Source organism: Pristiophorus japonicus, chromosome 4 (genome assembly GCF_044704955.1).
Source record: "Pristiophorus japonicus isolate sPriJap1 chromosome 4, sPriJap1.hap1, whole genome shotgun sequence".
Lineage (NCBI taxonomy): Eukaryota > Metazoa > Chordata > Chondrichthyes > Pristiophoridae > Pristiophorus > Pristiophorus japonicus.
In genome coordinates, this window is record NC_091980.1 from 259,767,654 (window position 1) to 259,787,425 (window position 19,772).

At 45.9% G+C, this 19,772-nt stretch overlaps 1 protein-coding gene across 9 annotated transcripts in view; it reads right to left on the reverse strand.

The window, feature by feature from the left end:
• The window catches only part of LOC139263384 (kelch domain-containing protein 1), a 127,487-nt gene that overhangs the window by 55,058 nt on the left and 52,657 nt on the right, over positions 1-19,772 (reverse strand). For all 9 annotated transcript variants that reach the window (XR_011593132.1, XR_011593133.1, XM_070879393.1 and 6 more), the window contains 3 exons: positions 13,733-13,816; positions 13,229-13,309; positions 10,780-10,838 (listed from right to left, as the gene is read on the reverse strand). Coding sequence is in view for 7 of the 9 variants with exons in the window: in XM_070879393.1 (XP_070735494.1) it covers positions 10,780-10,838; positions 13,229-13,309; positions 13,733-13,816 (224 nt within the window). In the remaining 2 variants the exon portion in view is untranslated. The remainder of the gene's footprint in view (positions 1-10,779; positions 10,839-13,228; positions 13,310-13,732; positions 13,817-19,772) is intronic.

Sequence of the window (19,772 nt, forward strand, 5' to 3'; positions counted from 1 at the left end):
GGGAGATAGAACATGTCCATGCAACTATATCATAGGCAGTCCCTCGGAATCGAGGAAGACTTGCTTCCATTCCTAAAGTGAGTCCTTTGGTGGCTGAACAGTCCAATGCGAGAGCCACAGACCGTCACATGTGAGACAGACATTCATCGGGGAAGGGGGGGTGGGATTGATTTGCCGCACGCTCCTTCCGCTGCTTGCACCTGGTCTCTTCACGCTCGCGGTGTTGAAATTCGAAGAACTCAACACCCTCCCAGATGCACTTTTTCCACCTAGGACGGATGTCAGTGGTGATGTCGCACTTTATCAGGGAGGTTTTAAGAGTGTCCTTGTAATGTTTCCGCTACCCTCCTTTGGCTCGTTTGCCGTGAAGGAGCTCCGCATAGAGCAATTGCTTAGGGAGCCTCGTGTCTGGAATGCGAACTATGTGGCCTGCCCAGCGAAGCTGATCGAGTGTGGTCAGTGCTTCAATGCTGGGGATGTTAGTCTAGGCGAGGACACTGATGTTGATGCGCCTGTCCTCCCGGGGGATTTGCAGGATCTTGCGGAAACGTCGTTGATGATACATCTCCAGCGACTAGAAGTGTCTTCTGTACATCGTCCAGGCCTCTGATCCATACAGGAGGGCGGGTATTACTACAACCCTGTAGACCTGATTGGTGGTAGATTTGAGGGCCTGGTCTTCGAACACTCTTTTCCTCAGGCGGTCAAAGACTGCACTGGCGGCAATGTTGAATCTCTGCATCAATGTCTGCCTTTGTTGATAAAAGGCTCCCGAGGTCCACGTTGTCGAGGGCCGCGCCGTGAATCTTGATGACTGGGCAGTGCTGTGCGGCGAGGACAGGCTGGTGAAGGACCTTTGTCTTACGGATGTTAAGCGCAAGGCCCATGCTTTCATATGCCTTGGTGAATACGATTATATCCTGGAGTTCAGCCTCAGAATGTGCGCAGACGCAGGCGTTGTTCGCATACTGCAGCTCAATGACAGAGGCTGGAACGATCTTGGACCTGGCCTGGAGGCAACCTGGTTAAACAGCTTCCCACTGGTTCTGTAGTTTAGTTCCACTCCAGCGGGGAGATTGTTGACTGAGGTGGAGCATGGTAGCAAGGAAGATTGAGAAAAGAGGGCTGGAGCGATGACGCAGCCCCGTTTGACCCTGGTCCGGACGTGGATTGGGTCTGTAATGGAACGGTTGGTAAGGATCACTACTTGCATGTTGTCGTGGAGCAGGCGACGGATGTTGACAAACTTTTGGGGGCATCCAAAACGGAGGAGGACTCTCCATAAGCCCTCATGGTTGACAATGTCAAAGGCCTTTGACAGATCGAAAAAGGCCATGTATAGGGGTTGGCGTGCACCCTGCATTTTTCCTGCAGCTGTCGCGCTGCAAAGATTATGTCCGTTGTGCCCTGCAGGGGACAAAATCCGCACTGTGATTCCGGGAGGAGCTCCTCGGCCACAGGGAGAAAACAGTCGAGGAGAACTCTTGCGACAACCTTCCCAGTGGCCGACCTTCCCAGTGGCTGATAGCAGGGAGATTCCCCTGTAGTTTCCGCAGTCGGATTGTCCCCCTTTTTAAAGATGGTCACTGTTAAGTCCCGACTCTAATGTACTGACTTACACGAGACACATGCTGAGGTCAAGGTCACTCAGGACCCGCACCTTTAATTCCAGCTCTCCAGTGCTGCACTTGCCTGAGACCTCCCTTTATATACCACAGTGGGACAAGTATGGAGTGTCTCCTGCAAGTGCACCCCTGGTGGCAAGGTATGCTTATTGTTACAGGTCATATCCAGTTACAGTCATGTATAGCATGGTAGGATACAGTTATATACAGTAATGTGAGATACATGACAGTCACGATCACTGCATCTGTGAGATCTCCCGGCATGCTCTCCTCCCTCCAAATGAGAGAGATAAGGTCATGTATCCCCGCCAACAGCGCTCCTCCGCCATACTTTAGCGCCTCAGCAGGAATTCCATCCGCACCCATAGCCTTGTTATTTTTGAGCTGTTTTATTACTTTGCCTACCTCGTGCAGCGTTGGGGTTTAATGGAGGTGGTGGCAGGTCACATGTTGCAGGATGGAGTTGCGAACACTCGAGTCAAAGGCAGAGTCTCGATTGAGGAGATTTTCTAAGTGCTCCTTCCAGCAGGCCTCGACAGCCTCGGTGTCCTTGATGAGTGTTTCCCCGTTCTTGGCCAGGGGTGGGGTGGGGCCTTGGGAATTTGGACCGTAGGTCGCCTTGACTGCAATGAAGTATCCTCTGTCGGCCAGTTGTTGTATGTCCTGTGCTTTCTCCATCCACCATCAGGTCCTGGGTTTTTTGTTGGATCTCAGCCTTGAGCCATCTGTAACATTGCTTTGCAGCTCCCGAGTTGTGTTGGTGCTTAAGGCTCAGAAATGCTCTGTGCTTACGATCTATTAGTTCTTGGATCTCCTGATCATTTTCATCAAACCAGTCCTGGTGTTTTCTGGTTGAGTAACCAAGTGTCTCTTCACAGGCACTGGTTTTGGAGACCTGGAGGGCAGACCAAGCGCTGTGGGCATTCAGCATCTCGGGGTCATCAAGGCACGCCAGATTAGCTGTGAGGCGCTGGCTGTATAGGGCTCTCTTAGCTGGGTCTTTAAGAGCCCCGGCATATACCAGTCAGCTTAACATTGGTGGTAGGAAAAATAATGGAATCCCTACTAATGGAGCAAATAGAAACCAAAAAAAATAATAAACAGTCAGCATGGATTTCAAAAGGGAAAGTCTTGCTTGACCAACCTCATTGAATTTTTTGAAGAGGTCAGAGAGAATAGACAAGGGTATGCAGTAGATGTAATTGATTTAGATTTTCCAAAGTCCTTTGATAAGGTACCACGTAATAGATTAATGAATAAGGTCAGAGCATGCAGAGCCACAGGACAAGTAGCAGAATGAATAACGAGCTGACTTCATAACAGAAATCAGACAGCAGGGGTAAAGGGTAGCAATTCAGAGTGGCAGAAGATGGGAAGTGGTGTTCCCCAAGGATCAGTGCTGGGACCACTGTTGTTCACAATTTCTATTAACGATTTAGATTTTGGAATCAATAGAATTTCTAAATTTGCAGATGACACCAAACTGGAGGGGGGGGCGGGGGGGAAGTTAGTCAAGACCGAGGTGAACTGCAAATTACAAGAAGATATTAATAAACTTGAAGAATGGGCATATAATTGGCAAATGAAATTCAACAAAAGGAGGTCACATATTACTTGGAAAGTACAAATCTAAGTGGGATAGAAGGGCAAAGGGAGCTCGGAGTACAAACACACAATTCACTGAAAGCAACGACACATGTTAACAAAGCAAACCAAGCATTCGGGTCTATTTCTAGAGGGATTGAATTGAAAAGTAGGAGAGAGAAGTTATGCTAAACTTGTATCGATCCTTGGTTAGACCACACTTGGGCCACGATTTTGCCAACTGTGGCGAATCCGGGTTCTTTAGCGAGGTTCCAGCCCGATCCTGGCTGCAGCCCACTCTCTCCAAGTAATTTTACTATGATGGGGCTTGTTAAAACCGCCCAGCGAGGTTCCCAGCCAATTAAAAGGAAGCGGGTCTGATGACGTTATTTGATGATGCGTCATCAGCCGGTTTCCTTAAAAGGGACCATGTCCACATTGAAAGCACAACTGTCAAAATCAATGTTCTACAGAATTGAGGTGCTGCAAGTCAGACACGTACTGCACAAAGGTGCACGGATGCACCCAGACCCTCACATGATTCGCTCCACATGCTTATGGAGGGAGTCACAGCACACAGAAAGATTTATTCCCTTCCAATGGGCAGAAGAGACCTCCCTCGGAGACCAACGCAACCTGGTTGGGCATTGCACAGGAGGTCATCCTAGTCCAATCATACCAATTAACATATAAGGGTAGGGACTTGGGTGTTTTAGCCAATGTTCATGTGAAGTTTCTGTTAATATGTTGGCACACATTGAAATCTTTATTCTGAATACTTTGCATTCTTGGGACAGATTTGTGCACACCTTTGGAAGTGGCTTAGTGAGTTGCAGTGAATGGTGAGACATAACGATGTGACCCCCCCGCCCCACACACACAATGGTGAGGAATGGCTTTGGTCATTGCAGGGATGCTTTATTGTGCTGGTGTGGTGTGGTGCTAACCTGGCACATCATGTGGCAGCCAGGGTGTACAGCATCAACTTAAGTAAATCTGGCTATGGTGAGGCCTTCCCTGGCAGCAATGTGGTCAGGTGCAGATGCCCTGTGCAGCATCAGGTGATTGCAGAGAAGGTTGGTGGTGTTGTTGGTGCTGCTGGTGTTGGGGATTATCGTGGTGTGATTCTGAGGACCAAAGTGAGATTTTTTTCAAGGGCACCGATTCTGAAGTGGAGATGACCGAAGCAATCTGTCAATGGCGAGAGGTTGTTCCAAGGAGGTGACAGTGGATAAAGAGTTTACTCCAAACACTTCCAAACTGCAGAAAGCTCCAAAGTGTCCTCCAAATCTTGAAGGCTCCAGCTTCTAAGGTTGAAAAGTGAACAGCTGTGACATGGTAGCTTTTATACCACATTTGCAGCCATCAACTATTCAGAAGAAGGTATGCTCATTAAAAACCCGAACGACTTACCTGACGTGATCCCCGAGCGCCATGAACCTCAACAAAAAGCTGGAAAAATAGTACGTAGAAGGTAAAATTGTCTTTAATTGGCTTTTAACTAACATTTAATGATATGAATTGCCTACCCTGCCGCTTGGCGCCGGGACTGTTAACTGCTGAACGACCAGACCCCTGGGAGACTAGCATGGAAGCGGGTTGACAGCGAGTTCCCAACACGCTGTCAATCATTTCCATTTTGACAGCTGACCCGCCTCCAAACCCACCGTCTCAGCGCCAGTAAAATTCTGGCCTTAAGAGTATTGCATACAATTCTGGTCGCCATATTATAAAAAGGATACAGAGGCACTGGAGGGAGTGCAAAAAAGATTTACAAGGATAAGAGCAGACATGCGAGGGTATACCCATCAGGAAAGGATGAACAGGCTGGGTCTCTTTTCTCTTGAAAAGAGAAAGCCGAGGGGTGACCTAATGGAAATCTTTAAAATTATGAAAGGTCTTGATAAGAGTAGATACAGAGACTGTTTCCATTTGTGGGGAAGAGCAAAACCAGAGGTCATCAATACAAGATAGTCACCAAGAAATCAAATAGGGAATTCAGAAGGAACTTCTTTACCCAGAGAGTGGTGAGAATGTGGAACTCGCTATCACGGAGTGGTTTAACCAAATATTGTAGAAGCATTTACAGAGAGGCTAGATAAACGAGGGAGAAGGGAATATAGGGTTATGCTGATAAGAGTTGGATGAGCAAAGACGGGAGGAGGCTCAAGTGGAGCATAAACGACAGCATGGACTGGTTGGACTGAATGGCCTGTTTCTGTGCTGTATTTCCTGTGTAACCCTATGTAATACACTTCCAATCTCTACAACTGACAAAACCAGAAGAATTAAATTTAAAATTTTGAAGCATGTAAATTGTGAAGACAGACACAAAGTACTTGTTTAATTTCTCTGCCATTTCCTTATTCCCCATTATAATTTCTTCTGTCTCAGCCTGTCAGGGACCCACATTTACTTTTGCTAATCTTTTCCCTTTTACATACCTATAGAAACTTTTACAATCTGTTTTTATGGGGTCAAGTTTCGGCCTGAGTTGCTCCTATTTTTTTTGAGCAACTAGTTTAGAATGGAGTATCTTAGAAATTGCAATTCTCGACATTTAGTTTGCTCCAGTTCTAGTCAGTTAGAACAGTTTCATTTTAGAACAGATTTTTTTTCCAAAAGGTGGCGTGTCCGGCCACTTACGCCTGTTTTGCAAGTAAAAACTTACTCCAAACTAACTTAGAATGGAGTAAGTGTAGATTTTTGTACACTCAGAAAAACCTTGCCTACACTTAGAAATCAGGCGTAGGGAACGAGATGGGGGGCGGGGCGTTTACAAACATTAAACACTTCACTTTTACAAATAAAGAGCCATCATCAATAAATAAACCAATAAATCAATCCAAAAAAAATAAAAACATTAAAAATCACTCAATAAATAAAAAATTATTTCTACTCACCGACTGCAGCACCGAGAAGAGGGGGGGTGCGGGAAGAGAAGATGAGGAGGGGAGGGGAGAGAAGACGATAACGATGCTGGGCCGCTGCCGCCTCTTCGTGCGGGGCCCACCCCCAGCAAAAGGCCGGGGGGCGGACCACGACGCCGGGCTCCCAGGAGGACTTCGAGGGGGGCCACTCCCCAGTGAGAGGCCGGGGGGTGGGCCCCGACGCCGGGCTCCCAGGAGGACTTCGAGGGGGGCCACCCCCAGTGAGAGGCCAGGGGGCGGGCCCCGACGCCGGGCTCCCAGGAGGACTTCGGGCGGGACCGCCCCCCAGTGAGAGGCCGGGGGGCGGGCCCCGACGCCGAGCTCCCAGGAGGACTTCGGGCGGGACCGCCCCCAGTGAGAGGCCGGGGGGCGGGCCCCGACGCCGAGCTCCCAGGAGGACTTCGAGGGGGGCCACCCCCAGCGAGAGGCCGGGAGGGCGGGCCCCGCGCCAGGTAAGATGAGTCAGGCCACTCGGCCCGGGACAGGGTCGACGTCCCTGCGGCATGGGATAGGGTCGTCGCCCGAGACAGGACGCGCTGGGAGGGCCCGGAGCTACTGCGCACGCGCGCAGCTGCCGGCACTGTTTTTGGCGCAGGACTGTAGCACTGCCCCCCGCAGCTTCTGCTTCACCACGCCAAGGTGCAAATGGGCCTACAGTTATCAGAGAATCGCAAGGTAAGTATTCGGCGCAATTTTTGTACTATAAGTTAGGCGGGCCTCTCCAATGTGTGCCGTTCTAGCGGCCGTCCGAAACTTGAACCCTATGTGTCTCGTTAGTTTATTCTCGTATTGTAGTTTCCTTTTTTTTTTTAAATATATCGATTTCTTGATCCTCCTTTGCAGAATTCTAAAATCCTCCCAATCCTCAAGCTTACTGCTTTTTTTGGCAACATTATAAGCCTCTTCCTTTGATCGAATACTATTTTTACTTCTCGTTAGCCACGGTTGGATCATTTTTCTTGTGGGGCTTTTGTGCTTTAAAAGGAGTGTGTGTTTGTTGTAAATTATGCATTCATTGTTTAAATGCCAGCCATTGCTTGTCCACCATACCTTTTAATTTAGTTTCCCAATCTACCTTAGCTAACTCTCCCCTCATACCTACATAGTTTTCTTTGTTTAGATTTAAGACCCTGGTTTCAGATTTAACTAAATCACTTTCAAACTCAATATAAAATTCTGCAACATGGTCACTTTTACTACAAGGTTATTAATTAACCCTTTCTCGTTGTACAATACATTGCTTCAGGCATAGTATGGTAATCTTCAAGACTTTGGAGGACTTAAGACTTGTGAATGCATGGGTGAGGTTATGTCCCTGTCTACTTCACGGAGTCTGAATCAATTACAGAACTGAAATGGAGTTGAAAGTTGAATTCCAAACACGACTACTAAACTGAAGGTGACCAGTACTGCAGTGATTGTATGCCAAAACAACCTTCCAGATTACAGGTGTTCAATTTGACTAACTGTCTTCCTTTTGAAATTACCCTTGATGGGTTGTATTGGAAATAATGAATGGAAGATACAGTGGGCAAGTTTGTGATTTTGTGTGACCTGTTGAACTTTTGTGGGTTTATTATGTGATAAAATTAGCAAAAAACAGAAAATTATTGTGGTGGCTGTATCTTTGAGAAATTGTTTTATAACTTGATCATCTTTTGTGAAGTGTTTTTTTGAAGAATGCGCTTGATTTACACTGAATGAATCAGAAGGCTCACGAGACTTTCAGCAGATAGAGAAAACAGAAAAATTTAATGAATACATATTAACTATTTCCAAAAAAACTGCCACATAAATTGTGAAACCAGGACTTTAAAGTCACTAATCTCAACTAAAAATATATACGTACTGACTAAATTACTAACAATTTTTAAATGCAGGTTAGCCACTTAAGACCGATGCCTCTATTCTGGAGGAAAAGCTGATCAAAAAGTCCTTTGTCCCAAAAATATGCGTCAGTTCAGGGGGAGGTGTAATATTTAAATGACCATGGCAGGCTGGGGGCGCTTCTCGATTGCCTCCCCCCAACTGCAGATACAAGAAATTCCAGCCTAACGGCCGAGGATTGCAAAATCAACCTCGACCCTCCAAAACAATCTTTTAGTTACCCCATGGCTCACCTTACAAAAAGGGAACTAGAGTAAAGTATTTAAAAGGAAAACAATGTTATCTTCAGGATCCAGGCCATGATCCCCAGATGAACCACACACCCATCATTTGGTAGGCTGGCATTCCTGGTTTCACATGTATCCGCGCCAACCAGGGGGTCGAAATTGCCCTGTGTAGCGACTCCGGGGGGCGGGGGTGGAAGAGTGCTACCGGCTCCGCAGAATTGCGCGGGTGTTAGCGGAGGTGCTGCCACGGTAGCGCTATGTCCCGCCGGTAGCGCAACCAATGAAATCATCGCCGCACGCGGGGACCCCTTAGCGCCGCGCGCTGACCCTTTTCCACACCGCAACAGACATTGGTCAGCACCTGAGAGGCTGCTGTGAGCAGCGCCAGCACCAGCCTCGAGGGTAGCGAACTAGGCCGACATCCGCTTGTTACAGGGGTGTTGGGGAGTGCCCCATGCCGCCATCTTGCCGATTTGGCCGACTTACTGGTCGGCGCGACTTCTTCCTCGATTGCGTGGTTCAGTCTGCCATTGTGCAGCTCGACACTCTATTTTGGGTGCTGGGCTGTGGCCTCGGCACCACGCTGCCCTGGTGGCCCAATGGAGGCTACCAGAGGGAGCAGCAGCCCTCCTCTTTAGCCGAAGGAGAGGGACGGTGAAACGCTCCTGCGCTACACGGAGCAGCCGCGTAGCGCTGACAAACGCGCCCCGGATACCGCCCCAACAGGAAATGGAGCATGCGAGATTGCACTCCACTCACTGAGGGGCGGTAACCGAAATTTTGCTGCCGGGGCGTGACTTCCATGCCGGGCACATGAAGTCCCACCCGGAGTCAGTTACCGCCCCCAATCAGGGCGCTGGGGAATTTAGATCCCCAGGTCCCTAACTGGGCCTGGATGTAGGAGCTTCAATATTCAGAGTACCTGCCGCCAATGTTCCCTCTAATTTTGGCCGGGGGGGGGGGGGGGGGGGGGCACACGGCCCCTTTATCAAAGAGCAAGTTATTATTTAAATGGAGAAAGATTGCAAAGCACAGTGGGACCTGGGGGTACTTGTGCATGAAACACAAAAGGATAGTATGCAGGTACAGCAAGGCCAGGAAGGCCAAAGGTATCTTGGCCTTTATTGCAAAGGGGATGGAGTATAAAAGCAGTAAAGTCTTGCTACAGCTATATAAGGTATTGGTGAGGCCACACCTGGAATACTGCATGCAGTTTTGGTTTCCATATTTACGAAAGAATATACTTGCTTTGAGGCAGTTCAGAGAAGGTTCACTAGGTTGATTCCGGGGATGAGGGGGTTGGCTTATGAAGAAAGGTTGAATAGGTTGGGCCTCTACTCATTGGAATTCAGAAGAATGAGAGGTGATCTTATCGTAACGTATAAGATAATGAGGGGGCTTGACAAGGTGGATGCAGAGAGGATGTTTCCACTGATGGGGGAGACTAGAACTAGAGGGCATGATCTTAGAATAAGGGGCCGCCCATTTAAAACAAAGATGAGGAGAAAGAGGGTTGTTAATCTGTGGAATTCACTGCCTCAGAGAGCTGTGGAAGCTGGGACATTGAATAAATTTAAGACAGAAATAGACAAGTTTCTTAAACGACAAGGGGATAAGGGGTTATGGGGAGCGGTGGGGAATTGGAGCTGAGTCCATGATCAGATCAGCCATGATCTTATTGAATGGCGGAGCAGGCTCGAGGGGCCGTATGGCCTATTCCTGTTCCTATTTCTTATGTTCTTATGTTTAAGGTGCTGTGCGGCCCATTCACAGTTTTGTGCATGCTTGAAATTTAACATTGAAAAGTCTGTCTCGGGCTGCGCAGGACTGGCAAACAGCTGCGCGGCTTATAGGGAACGTTGCCTGCTACCACATAAGAATTCTGGAAACCTTGATGCTAGGTCGCATAACCAGGTCCCGCCTAGTGTCCATCCAGTGCAGCAGACTCCTGCTGAAGCTACAGCCTTCTTATTTTTCCTTTCCCCCAAAAGATTTTACAGTATTTTTCTGCTGTAATGAAGTTGAAGAAATTATGTATGTGTTAAGCAAAATTGTTTCCTTTCTAAAATATAGTACACTAGAATAAATTTAAAGTACATGGCAGTAAACAATCCGGGGTGATGTCATTTGGTTCCCAAACATACCGAACAGTGTATTCGTGCTTCAGGAAATACAAATACTAAATCCTATTTTAATCGGCTGAAGGAGGTCATAGCATTAGGAACTTCCTTATATTCACAGGTATAGCACAGATTTGATTGATGTAGACAAATCAAAAACAGGAGAATAAAATTAAATAAAAAAGGAAGTGGGATGACAAGACAATGGACAGACATTGTTAACTTCCGTGTGGGTTATGATGCTTCAAACCATTTGTGGGTTGGGAGATGAAGGGAGCATAATCAGATTTTTAACATCAAAATTAAGCATCTACATGTTACAAAAAGAAACAAAATTGATTAAGGAAAAAAGTTTACTACTGCTTGTACTTGATCTACAAATTACATATAAAACCAAACTACTTACTCTCCAGACCAAGTCCATGTATCTAAATCCAAGCAGTGCAAATCATTAATTCTTGTTTCCTGAAAGTCAGGGAAGAAGTAAGTGTTAAAGATACATTTTACATATCAACAGAAATACCTACCCTGTAGCGTCTTCCCCAATTTTTAAAGAAACCACAATTCACCTACCACAGCAATAAGATACAAATGTGACAACTATATAGATGCAGGTTTTTTGTTAATCATATAACTCTCCTTTCCAGCACCATATAATTAGTGTTTTTAGACTTCCATTAGTTCACATTTCAAACTGGAATTTTTTCTCCTAAGAGCAAAGTAGTTTATTAAAACCAGGCAGAATGCAAGCAAACAATGCAAAGATTATAGTGGAACACCACAGAGCAAGTACATTGACTGAAATTGTAGCTTTCAGAATACTGCAAGGAGACACCACAAATGTTTCACTCCGCTATGTAGAATGCATTCTATGAACATGTCCCAAGGCAGGAGTACAGTATAAATATACTTACATACACAATACACTAGTGAACCTCCTGCAGCATTACTCAAAGTAGGTCAGAGAATGCATAGTCAGGAGATTTCATACATAAAGGAACATTATTCCACATAATACAATGAATTTGTCTGCTGTTAAGTGATCATTATTCATCATTCTTGAATTAAATGCTCAGGTAAGTTACAGATCAAAGCCTTGGTTCTCTGTTTGCAGGAAGGTCAATTAAAGAAATGGCAATATTCTAGCTCCAGAATTAAGTGTGATACAGAGATTTGCATTTGATAAGTGTGCGACATGCAAAGTATTGACATACTGTTTAATATATTACTCAATCTCCCGTGAAGTTACACGAGGAGTCACAACCTGTACAGTGGTGAAAAGTATAATATTATTCCCAAAGTATTGATATTACACAATAAAGTAGTGGATAACAGAAACTGCTACAATAACATGGAGATTAAACAACAATATAAACTGGAGAAACTAAGTAAGAAATGTGTTCTTTGATGATATACAAGTGCAACAGGGAAGTTGAACCCATAGAAACTCGGCCCGGGGAGGGGGGGCTGGGATAAAGCAACACTGGGAGAGATGCTGCCTTTACAATCACTTGGGCTCAGGGTTTCATGATTGAGGAGCATTGGGAAGAGATCCAGTGTCCGTTCAAGATGGGGGCAAAGGGTCGCAGGTAATGTAAAGAAGGGATTTTGGGGGTTAGCAGCAGTGGTTTCTTGCCTTTGGTAGAATTGGAAGGAGTTCTGGGGTATAAGAGTACTGCAGAAAGAGGGCCTAGACTTAGCAGCACTGCAAGGTGTGGGTTGGTTTACTGCGCGATTCCTGGCAACACTAGGAGGTCTTGGAATAGATATGGCAACACCATGGGGATGAAAAGGCCCTGCAGTCAGAGAAAAGGAGAGATCTCCAAGGCCTGTCTGCACTAGGAATGACGCCGGTAATTGGAAGACTGGGGGAAGGGCAGGTGTACGATCCGGAAGCATCTGGGCTCAGACTCCCATTGTCTACAACATTAGGGAAGAGATTCCAGTATCTGGCAAACTGGGGCTGGGGGGAGGGGCCCAGGGTATGGCAACAGAGCTGGTATTTCTTTGGAGTGGGGGAGGACCCAAGGCAGAGAGATGCAGGGTCTGGGAGGATTGAATGGGGCTAGTGGGATTTGAGGAGTTTGGCAACATTGGAGGCAGGGGTAATGGTGCGCAGGAATCTAACCGAAGTGCATGCCTCCATAAACTTAAATTGGTTACTGTATTTGCTAACTGTTTGCTGCACTCTCTCAAACACTCACGGTCTTTCATTTTCCCTTCTAATATATTTTTTTTAAATTACACGCACACACACATTGGAAAAATTGACAAGCTTTGCTCACAACCCTCATAAAAAGCACCATACTTCCTATTTTTTTTGGATGATGTAAATTGTTTTAGGGTGCAAGCATAGCAAGAGATGGCAGCAAGGCAAAAAGTCAGAGGCAGTATCAGGCAATACGTTTGGCTTTTCCAGGCTTCAGGTGAGTGGCACTGGAGACTGGTAACAGGAAGGTTCAACAGAAGTAGTGCGACATCTTTAATGACTGAACCATTTAAGGATATGCTCGAAGATATTTAATACTTCTGTACGGTATGATTCAACATCAACAATTGTGACATGAATTATTTGTCAGCATAAAGACACGCAACTTCAATTCAGTCTAATTGATCGTTCGGCTCCATGCAATGGGAAACAACTACATTTAACTACTGCATTGTGTAGGTCTACCATGGTTTAATCTAAAAGTCTTACTGAGTAATGAAATGTGCAAGAAATACATTGTAGAAAGGGTATTCAAGTTGTTTGTAGATTGATGCTTTGTTCTCTAAGTATTTGTACCATCAATAGCTTGCTTTTCCTGATTATGTTCAGGCTAAAATAATGATCTGAGTGTGGTATTTATACTCACCAGTATCCTTCCTCCAAATAAATAACCTTTATTTCCCAACGTGGCACATGCATGCGCTGCTCGAGGTCGAGGAGGCACACCCTATCAAACAGTAGATGTTCAAGTATGTCGTAGTCACAAGAATTGATAAAAGCCTAAATAAAGGCATTTTCTACTAAAATTAGTGCATGTGGCTAAAATTGTCACCGTCGCCACACCTGTGATGGACAACACTGCTTTAGAAAATCGGAAAAGTCTGAGGGACTACAAAAATCATTTAAAACTTATGCAAGTAATTTAGATATAAATGATGCCTCGATGCACATATTTTTACAAACATAGAAGAGTTATTTAAACATAGGTACACCATATATTATCAAAATTACAACTGTAAAATAGGGGCATACATATTTAGGCACAGCTTTTACAACTATTTGAAAATTTAAGTTTACTCATTTATTATGTAGCATTGGAGCATAAATGTGGTCATTCTGAAATGTCATTATAGCCCAGGTTTCAACGTACTTTAGTTGCTGGCTGGTACCAGATATTCATACTGGGGTCAAAGACATGGATGTCATAATTCCATCCCCAGAACATCTCTTCTTCCTTGGGAGAAAAATTTTAAAGATATTTTAAAAACAATGTATTCCTCTTCAGAATCTATATCAATGATTTGGATGAGTACCAAATGTATTATATCCAAGTTTGCTGATTATACAAAGCTACGGTGGGAATGTAAGTTGTGAGGAGGGTGCAAAGAGACTTCAAAGGGATATAGACAGGCTAAGTGAGTGGGCAGGAACATGGCAAATGGAATATAATATGGAGAAATGTGGTTATCCACTTTAGTAGGAGGAATAGGTAGCAAAAATAGAAAATCAGAGTTTTTTTTTAAATGGTGAGAGATTGGGAAATGTTGGTGTTCAGAGGGACCTGCGTGTCCTTGTACACGAATCACTGAACGTTAACATGCAGGCAATTAAGCAAGCAAATGGTATGTTGGCCTTTATTAGAAGATGCGAGTACAAGAGTAAATACGTCTTACTGCAATTATATAGGGCCATGGTGAGACTACACCTGGAGTATTGTGTACATCCCTGTAAGCGGACCACGCATTCCCTATGAACAGGAGGGTACCTTTAGTGCCTACTAGCTAGTCACACAAGTGTGAGACCTGGGAGCCATATCAATAAGGATGGGTGTGTGTATTTGATAGTGATGTCACAAGTATCCCATATGCAATTCTCCTATCTTCCAGACAGCAGACAGATACAGGACTGAACAAAAGTTTTCAGTGACAATCTATTTCCTATGGAAAACAACAACGTATGCCATTCTACCCGTGTTAACACGCTAAATTCACTTTACAGACCTAAGCTAGCAGGCACTAACCTTAGAAAGAGCGTTTTCTCCCTCTCAGACGGTTTCCTACTTAAAACTAACTTCAAACTGCCTTCTTTGTTTGGCAGAGAGGAAGTCACAGTCTTGACCTCTCAATCCTCCCTCAGCTCTCGATTGAGGATTAGCTAGTTGAGTTACCAATCAAACATATTACCTGAATCAAAAACCTCATCTCCCTCTCCCCCACCTCATCTAAATAGCCTCCTGCTATGCTCAGTAAAGCCATTCTAACATCATAGGCGCAATAGTCACAAAAATATACCAACAACCCCCATTGTCTCAAAACGTGTTATGTATGCAATAAAGGTTCAAACTAAGTACTGTTTAACTGAGCAAGGTACAACCTTGGCTCTGCTTTATTTAGGCCCAAAGTGCCTGACTCTCAAAATGGCTGACCTTTTATACCTGAGCAGCACCATGTGCAAGCTAGTCAGTGGCCTCCAACAATGATGCCATCTGGTGGCTACAAACAGAATATGCATACATGACAATACCCTCCTCTGAGATCTTATCAGTCTTTCACAGGTTGAGACGGTCCGGTGCTTTGTGTTCCCGGGCTGACCGTCTCAGTTCGATTCCATCCTTGGGTGAGTGTGCGGGATCTGTTGTGACTGATGGCTGGATGACTGACTTGTTGTGGGTGGCAGTGGCCATGTCAGGAATTGCAAGTCCATTTTTATTGAACAGGTCCGTGATGGAAATTCCGGGTTCACTGATGACCCTCGTGTCCTCTGAAGACTGCTGGTAGGTTGGCTGGTCGTCGATGGTTTCTTCGTCCGACTGTTCTATCTCGCCTGTGTGTCTCAGCTTTGTCTGATCCATGTGTTTCCTGCAAGTTTGCCCATTCTTGAGCTTAATAACGAATACTGTTGCCCTCCTTGGCCATGGCCGTACCAGTGATCCATTTGGGACACTGACCATAGTTCAACACATATACAGGATCATTAACAGAAATCTCGCGTGACACAGTTGCGTGATCATGGTACTTTTGTTGACTTTGTCTTCTGTATTCAATGTGATTATTTAAATCCGGGTGTACCAGAGATAGCTTGGTCTTAAGACCTCATTTCATCATGAGTTCAGCAGACGAGACCCCCGAGAGAGTGTGTGGGATCTTGTCCTGTAACTCAGCAGTATGCTTTGCTTGATAATTTGTACTGCATGTTCAGCTTGCCTGTTGGATACAGGCTTGAACGGTGCTGACCTTACATGTTTTATGCCGTTAAGTTTCACAAACTCCTGAAACTCCTGACTGGTGAAGCACGACCAGCTATGTCAGGCAGACCATGCGTCGCGAACATGACATTGAGATTCTCGATGGTTGCCGTGGACATGCTGGATGACATGATTATGCATTCTATCCACTTCGAATAAGCATCCACCACCACTAAAAACATCTTGCCCAGGAAGGGACCTGCAAAATCTACATGGATCCTGGACCAAGGTTTAGATGGCCACGACCACAGACTCAGTGGCGATTCCGCTGGTGCTTTGCTGAGCTGCATGCAAGTGTTGCATTGATGCACGCATGCTTCCAGCTCAGAATAATTTCCTGGCCACCATACATGGGACCTGGTGATGGCCTTCATCACCACTATACCAGAATGTGTGCTGTGTAACTCACACACAAACTTCTCTCTCCCTTTCTTGGGCATTACAACACGATTGCCCCACAATATGCAACTGCTTGAATAGACACAGTTCGTCCTTGCGACGAATGTACGGTTTGGTCTCCTCACACATTTGCTTAGGTATGGCAGACCAATCCATTTGAAGGACACAACCCTTTATCACCGATAAAATCGGGTCCTGGCTGGTCCAGGTCTTAACTTGTTGAGCCGTGACAGGGGTACCTTCTCTCTCAAAAGCATCCATGATTAACATTAGATCCGCCGATTGTGGAGTTTCCACCTCCAGTGTGGGCAACAGCAACCGGCTCAAAGCATTGGCACAAGTCTCTGTGCCAGGTCTGTGGCAAATGACAATCATAGGCAGATGTCAGCGCCAACCTTTGGATGCGGGATGAACCGTTGGTATTGATACCTTTGGTTCTCGGAAAACAATGAAATGAGTGGCTTGTGATCAGTTTCGAATTCGAACCTCAGACCAAACAGGTATTGATGCATCTTTTTAACACCAGTCATACAAGCTAAAGCTTCTTTTTCTACCATGCTGTAGGCTCTTTCTACTTTAGACAAACATTTGGATGCATGCACGACTGGTTAAAGTTTCCCTGACTCATTGCCTACTTCAACAAGCCAACCAATTCCATACGACGATACAACACAGGCCAAAACTAAACATTTATATGGTGTACCAGCAGCTTGTTCGAGCAAAGCAGAGTGGTGGCTTTCTCGAAAGCTCTGTCTTGCGATCCGTCCCACACCCAGTTGTCGACTTCTCAATAGCATGTACAGTGGTTCTAGTAAGGTGCTCAATATAGATACGAAGTTACCAAAGTAGTTGAGTAAATCCAGGAACGAATGCAGCTCTGTCACATTCTGCGGCTTGGGTGCATTCTTGATGACCTTGGTTTTCACGTCAGTAGGTCTGCCCATCAGCGGCGATTTTCCTCCCGAGAAATTCGACCTCTGGTGCCACGAATTCGCACTTCGAGCGTTTCATTCTGATTCCCACTTTATCGAAACGCAATAGATCCTCTTCCAGGTTGTTCAGATGTTCATTGGAGTCACAACCAGTGATCAGGATGTCATCTTGGAACACGACGGTTCTGGGAACGGACTTCAGTAGACTTTCCATATTCCTCTGGAATATTGCTGCAGCCAAGCAAATTCCGAAAGGGCAGCTGTGGTAAATAAACAGTCCTTTGTGCGTGTTAATGCACGCAAGTCTCTTTGACATCTCGACCAACTCCTGTGTCATATAGGCCGACATCAAGTCCAGTTTTGTGAACGACTTCCCTCCGGCTAGCGTGGCAAACAGGTCATCAGCCTTCGGTAACGGGTACTGATCTCGTTTCGAAACCCTGTTGATCGTAGCCTTGTAGTCTCCACAGATTCTGACTGTACCATCACTTTTCAGCACAGGAACAATGGAGCTGGCCCATTCATTAAATTCAACCGGTGATATGATCCCTTCACGCTGGAATCTGTCCAGTTCAATTTCGACCTTTTCCCTCATCATATACGGCACTGCCCGAGCTTTATGATCGACGGGTCTTGCATCAGAGTCCACGTGGATCTGCACCTTGGCTCCCGTGAAGTTGCCGATTCCCCTCACCTGGTTCGAATAGCGAGGGGAACTTGTTCAATACTTGGGCACATGTATCTTCCTCCAACGACAATGCCTTTATGTCGTTCCAGTCGCATCTGATTTTCTCCAACCAGCTCCTGCCAAGCAGCGTTGGGCCATTGCCTGGAACAATCCACAGCGGTAACTCGTGAACCGCACCGTTATATGACACATTAATTTGTGCGCTGCCAATCACCTTTATCAGTTCTTTGGTGTACGTGCGCAGCTTGCCGTTAATAGGGCTCAGCCTGGGCCTCAGAGTCTTACTATCCCATAGCTTATTAAATGCCCTCTCGTTCATGATCAATTGACTCGCCCCTGTGTCCAGTTCCATCGATACTGGTATCCCATTGAACTTCACATCAAAATTGGTTTACTCTTGGTTATGAAGGCATACAGTCCATACACTTCCTCCTCTGGCATCTCGGATTGCGTATCCGGATCCGCGCTAGCCTGACTCTCATCCGCCACGTGGTGTCGCAGCTCGCTTGCTCATCTGCGGACACTTGCGCTGAAGATGCCCCACTCTCAGACAGCCTTTGCAACTACATTGTTTAAATCAGCACTGCTGGTACTGATGATTTCCCTCACAACACCAACACGGAGAAGTCGGATACATTCTCATTGGCGGATTTTGGACAGCCACAGGTTTCGCGAACGCAGCCGGATAGGCCCTGCCATGTGCCACTCTGCCGAACCAATCGCATTTACTGTATTTGCCGAGGTTCGGTTCTTCACCGCTATTTGCTTTAGGCTCCTGTCCGTCGTCATACATGATTGAGCGATCTGGATGCCCTTTTTAAATCCAACTCCTTCACCGCCAGAAGTTTGCAGAAGATCACCTTGTGGTTGATACCGATAACTAAGAAGTCCCACAGCATGTCTGCCAACACCGTCCCGAACTTGCACGGGCTCGCTAGACGTCTCAGGTCGGCAACGAATTCCGCCGCGCTCTGGCCCTCCGTGTGTCTAAAATCTCGGACGTGTGTATAAAACCTGTATCTTGAGATGATGTTGCTGTTGTCTGGCTTGAGGTGCTCCCGTACCAATCTACACAACTCTTCGTACATTTTCTCTGTTGGATCACTAGGGATGAGTAGATTCTTTATCAGACCATAGATCTTTGAACCGCATACAGTGAGGAACATGGCCCGGCGCCGATCTGCATCGTCAACCCCCTTCATTTTGTTGGCCACAAAGTACTGGTTCAAACAGCTCACAAAGTCTGCCCAATCTTCTCCCTCCACGAATCGCTCTAAAAATCCAATCGTGCTCATGTTGCAAACAAAGGTTCCTGTATTGGAGTTCAGAAGGATGAGGGGTGATCTTATAGAAACATTTAAAATAATGAAAGGGATAGACAAGATAGAGGCAAAGAGGTTGTTTCCACTGGTTGGGGAGACTAGAACTAGGGGGCACAGCCTCAAAATATGGGGGAGCCAATTTAAAACCGAGTTGAGAAGGAATTTCTTCTCCCAGAGAGTTGTGAATCTGTGGAATTCTCTGTCCAAGGAAGCAGTTGAGGCTAGCTCATTGAATGTATTCAAATCACAGATAGATAGATTTCTAACCAATAAGGGAATTAAGGGTTATGGAGAGCAGGCGGGTAAGTGGAGCTGAGTCCACGGCCAGATCAGCCATGATCTTGTTGAATGGCGGAGCAGGCTCGAGGGGCTAGATGGCCTACTCCTGTTCCTAATTCTTATGTTCTTATGTTCTTATTCTCGTCGCCAAATATTAAGTATGCAATAAAGGTTCAAACCGAGTACTGTTTAACTCAGCAAAGTACAACCTTGGCTCTGCTTTATTTAGGCCCAAAGTTCCTGACTCTCAAAATGGCTGGCCTTTTATATCTGAGCAGCACCAGTGGCCTCCAACAATGATGCCATCTGGTGGCTACAAAACAGAA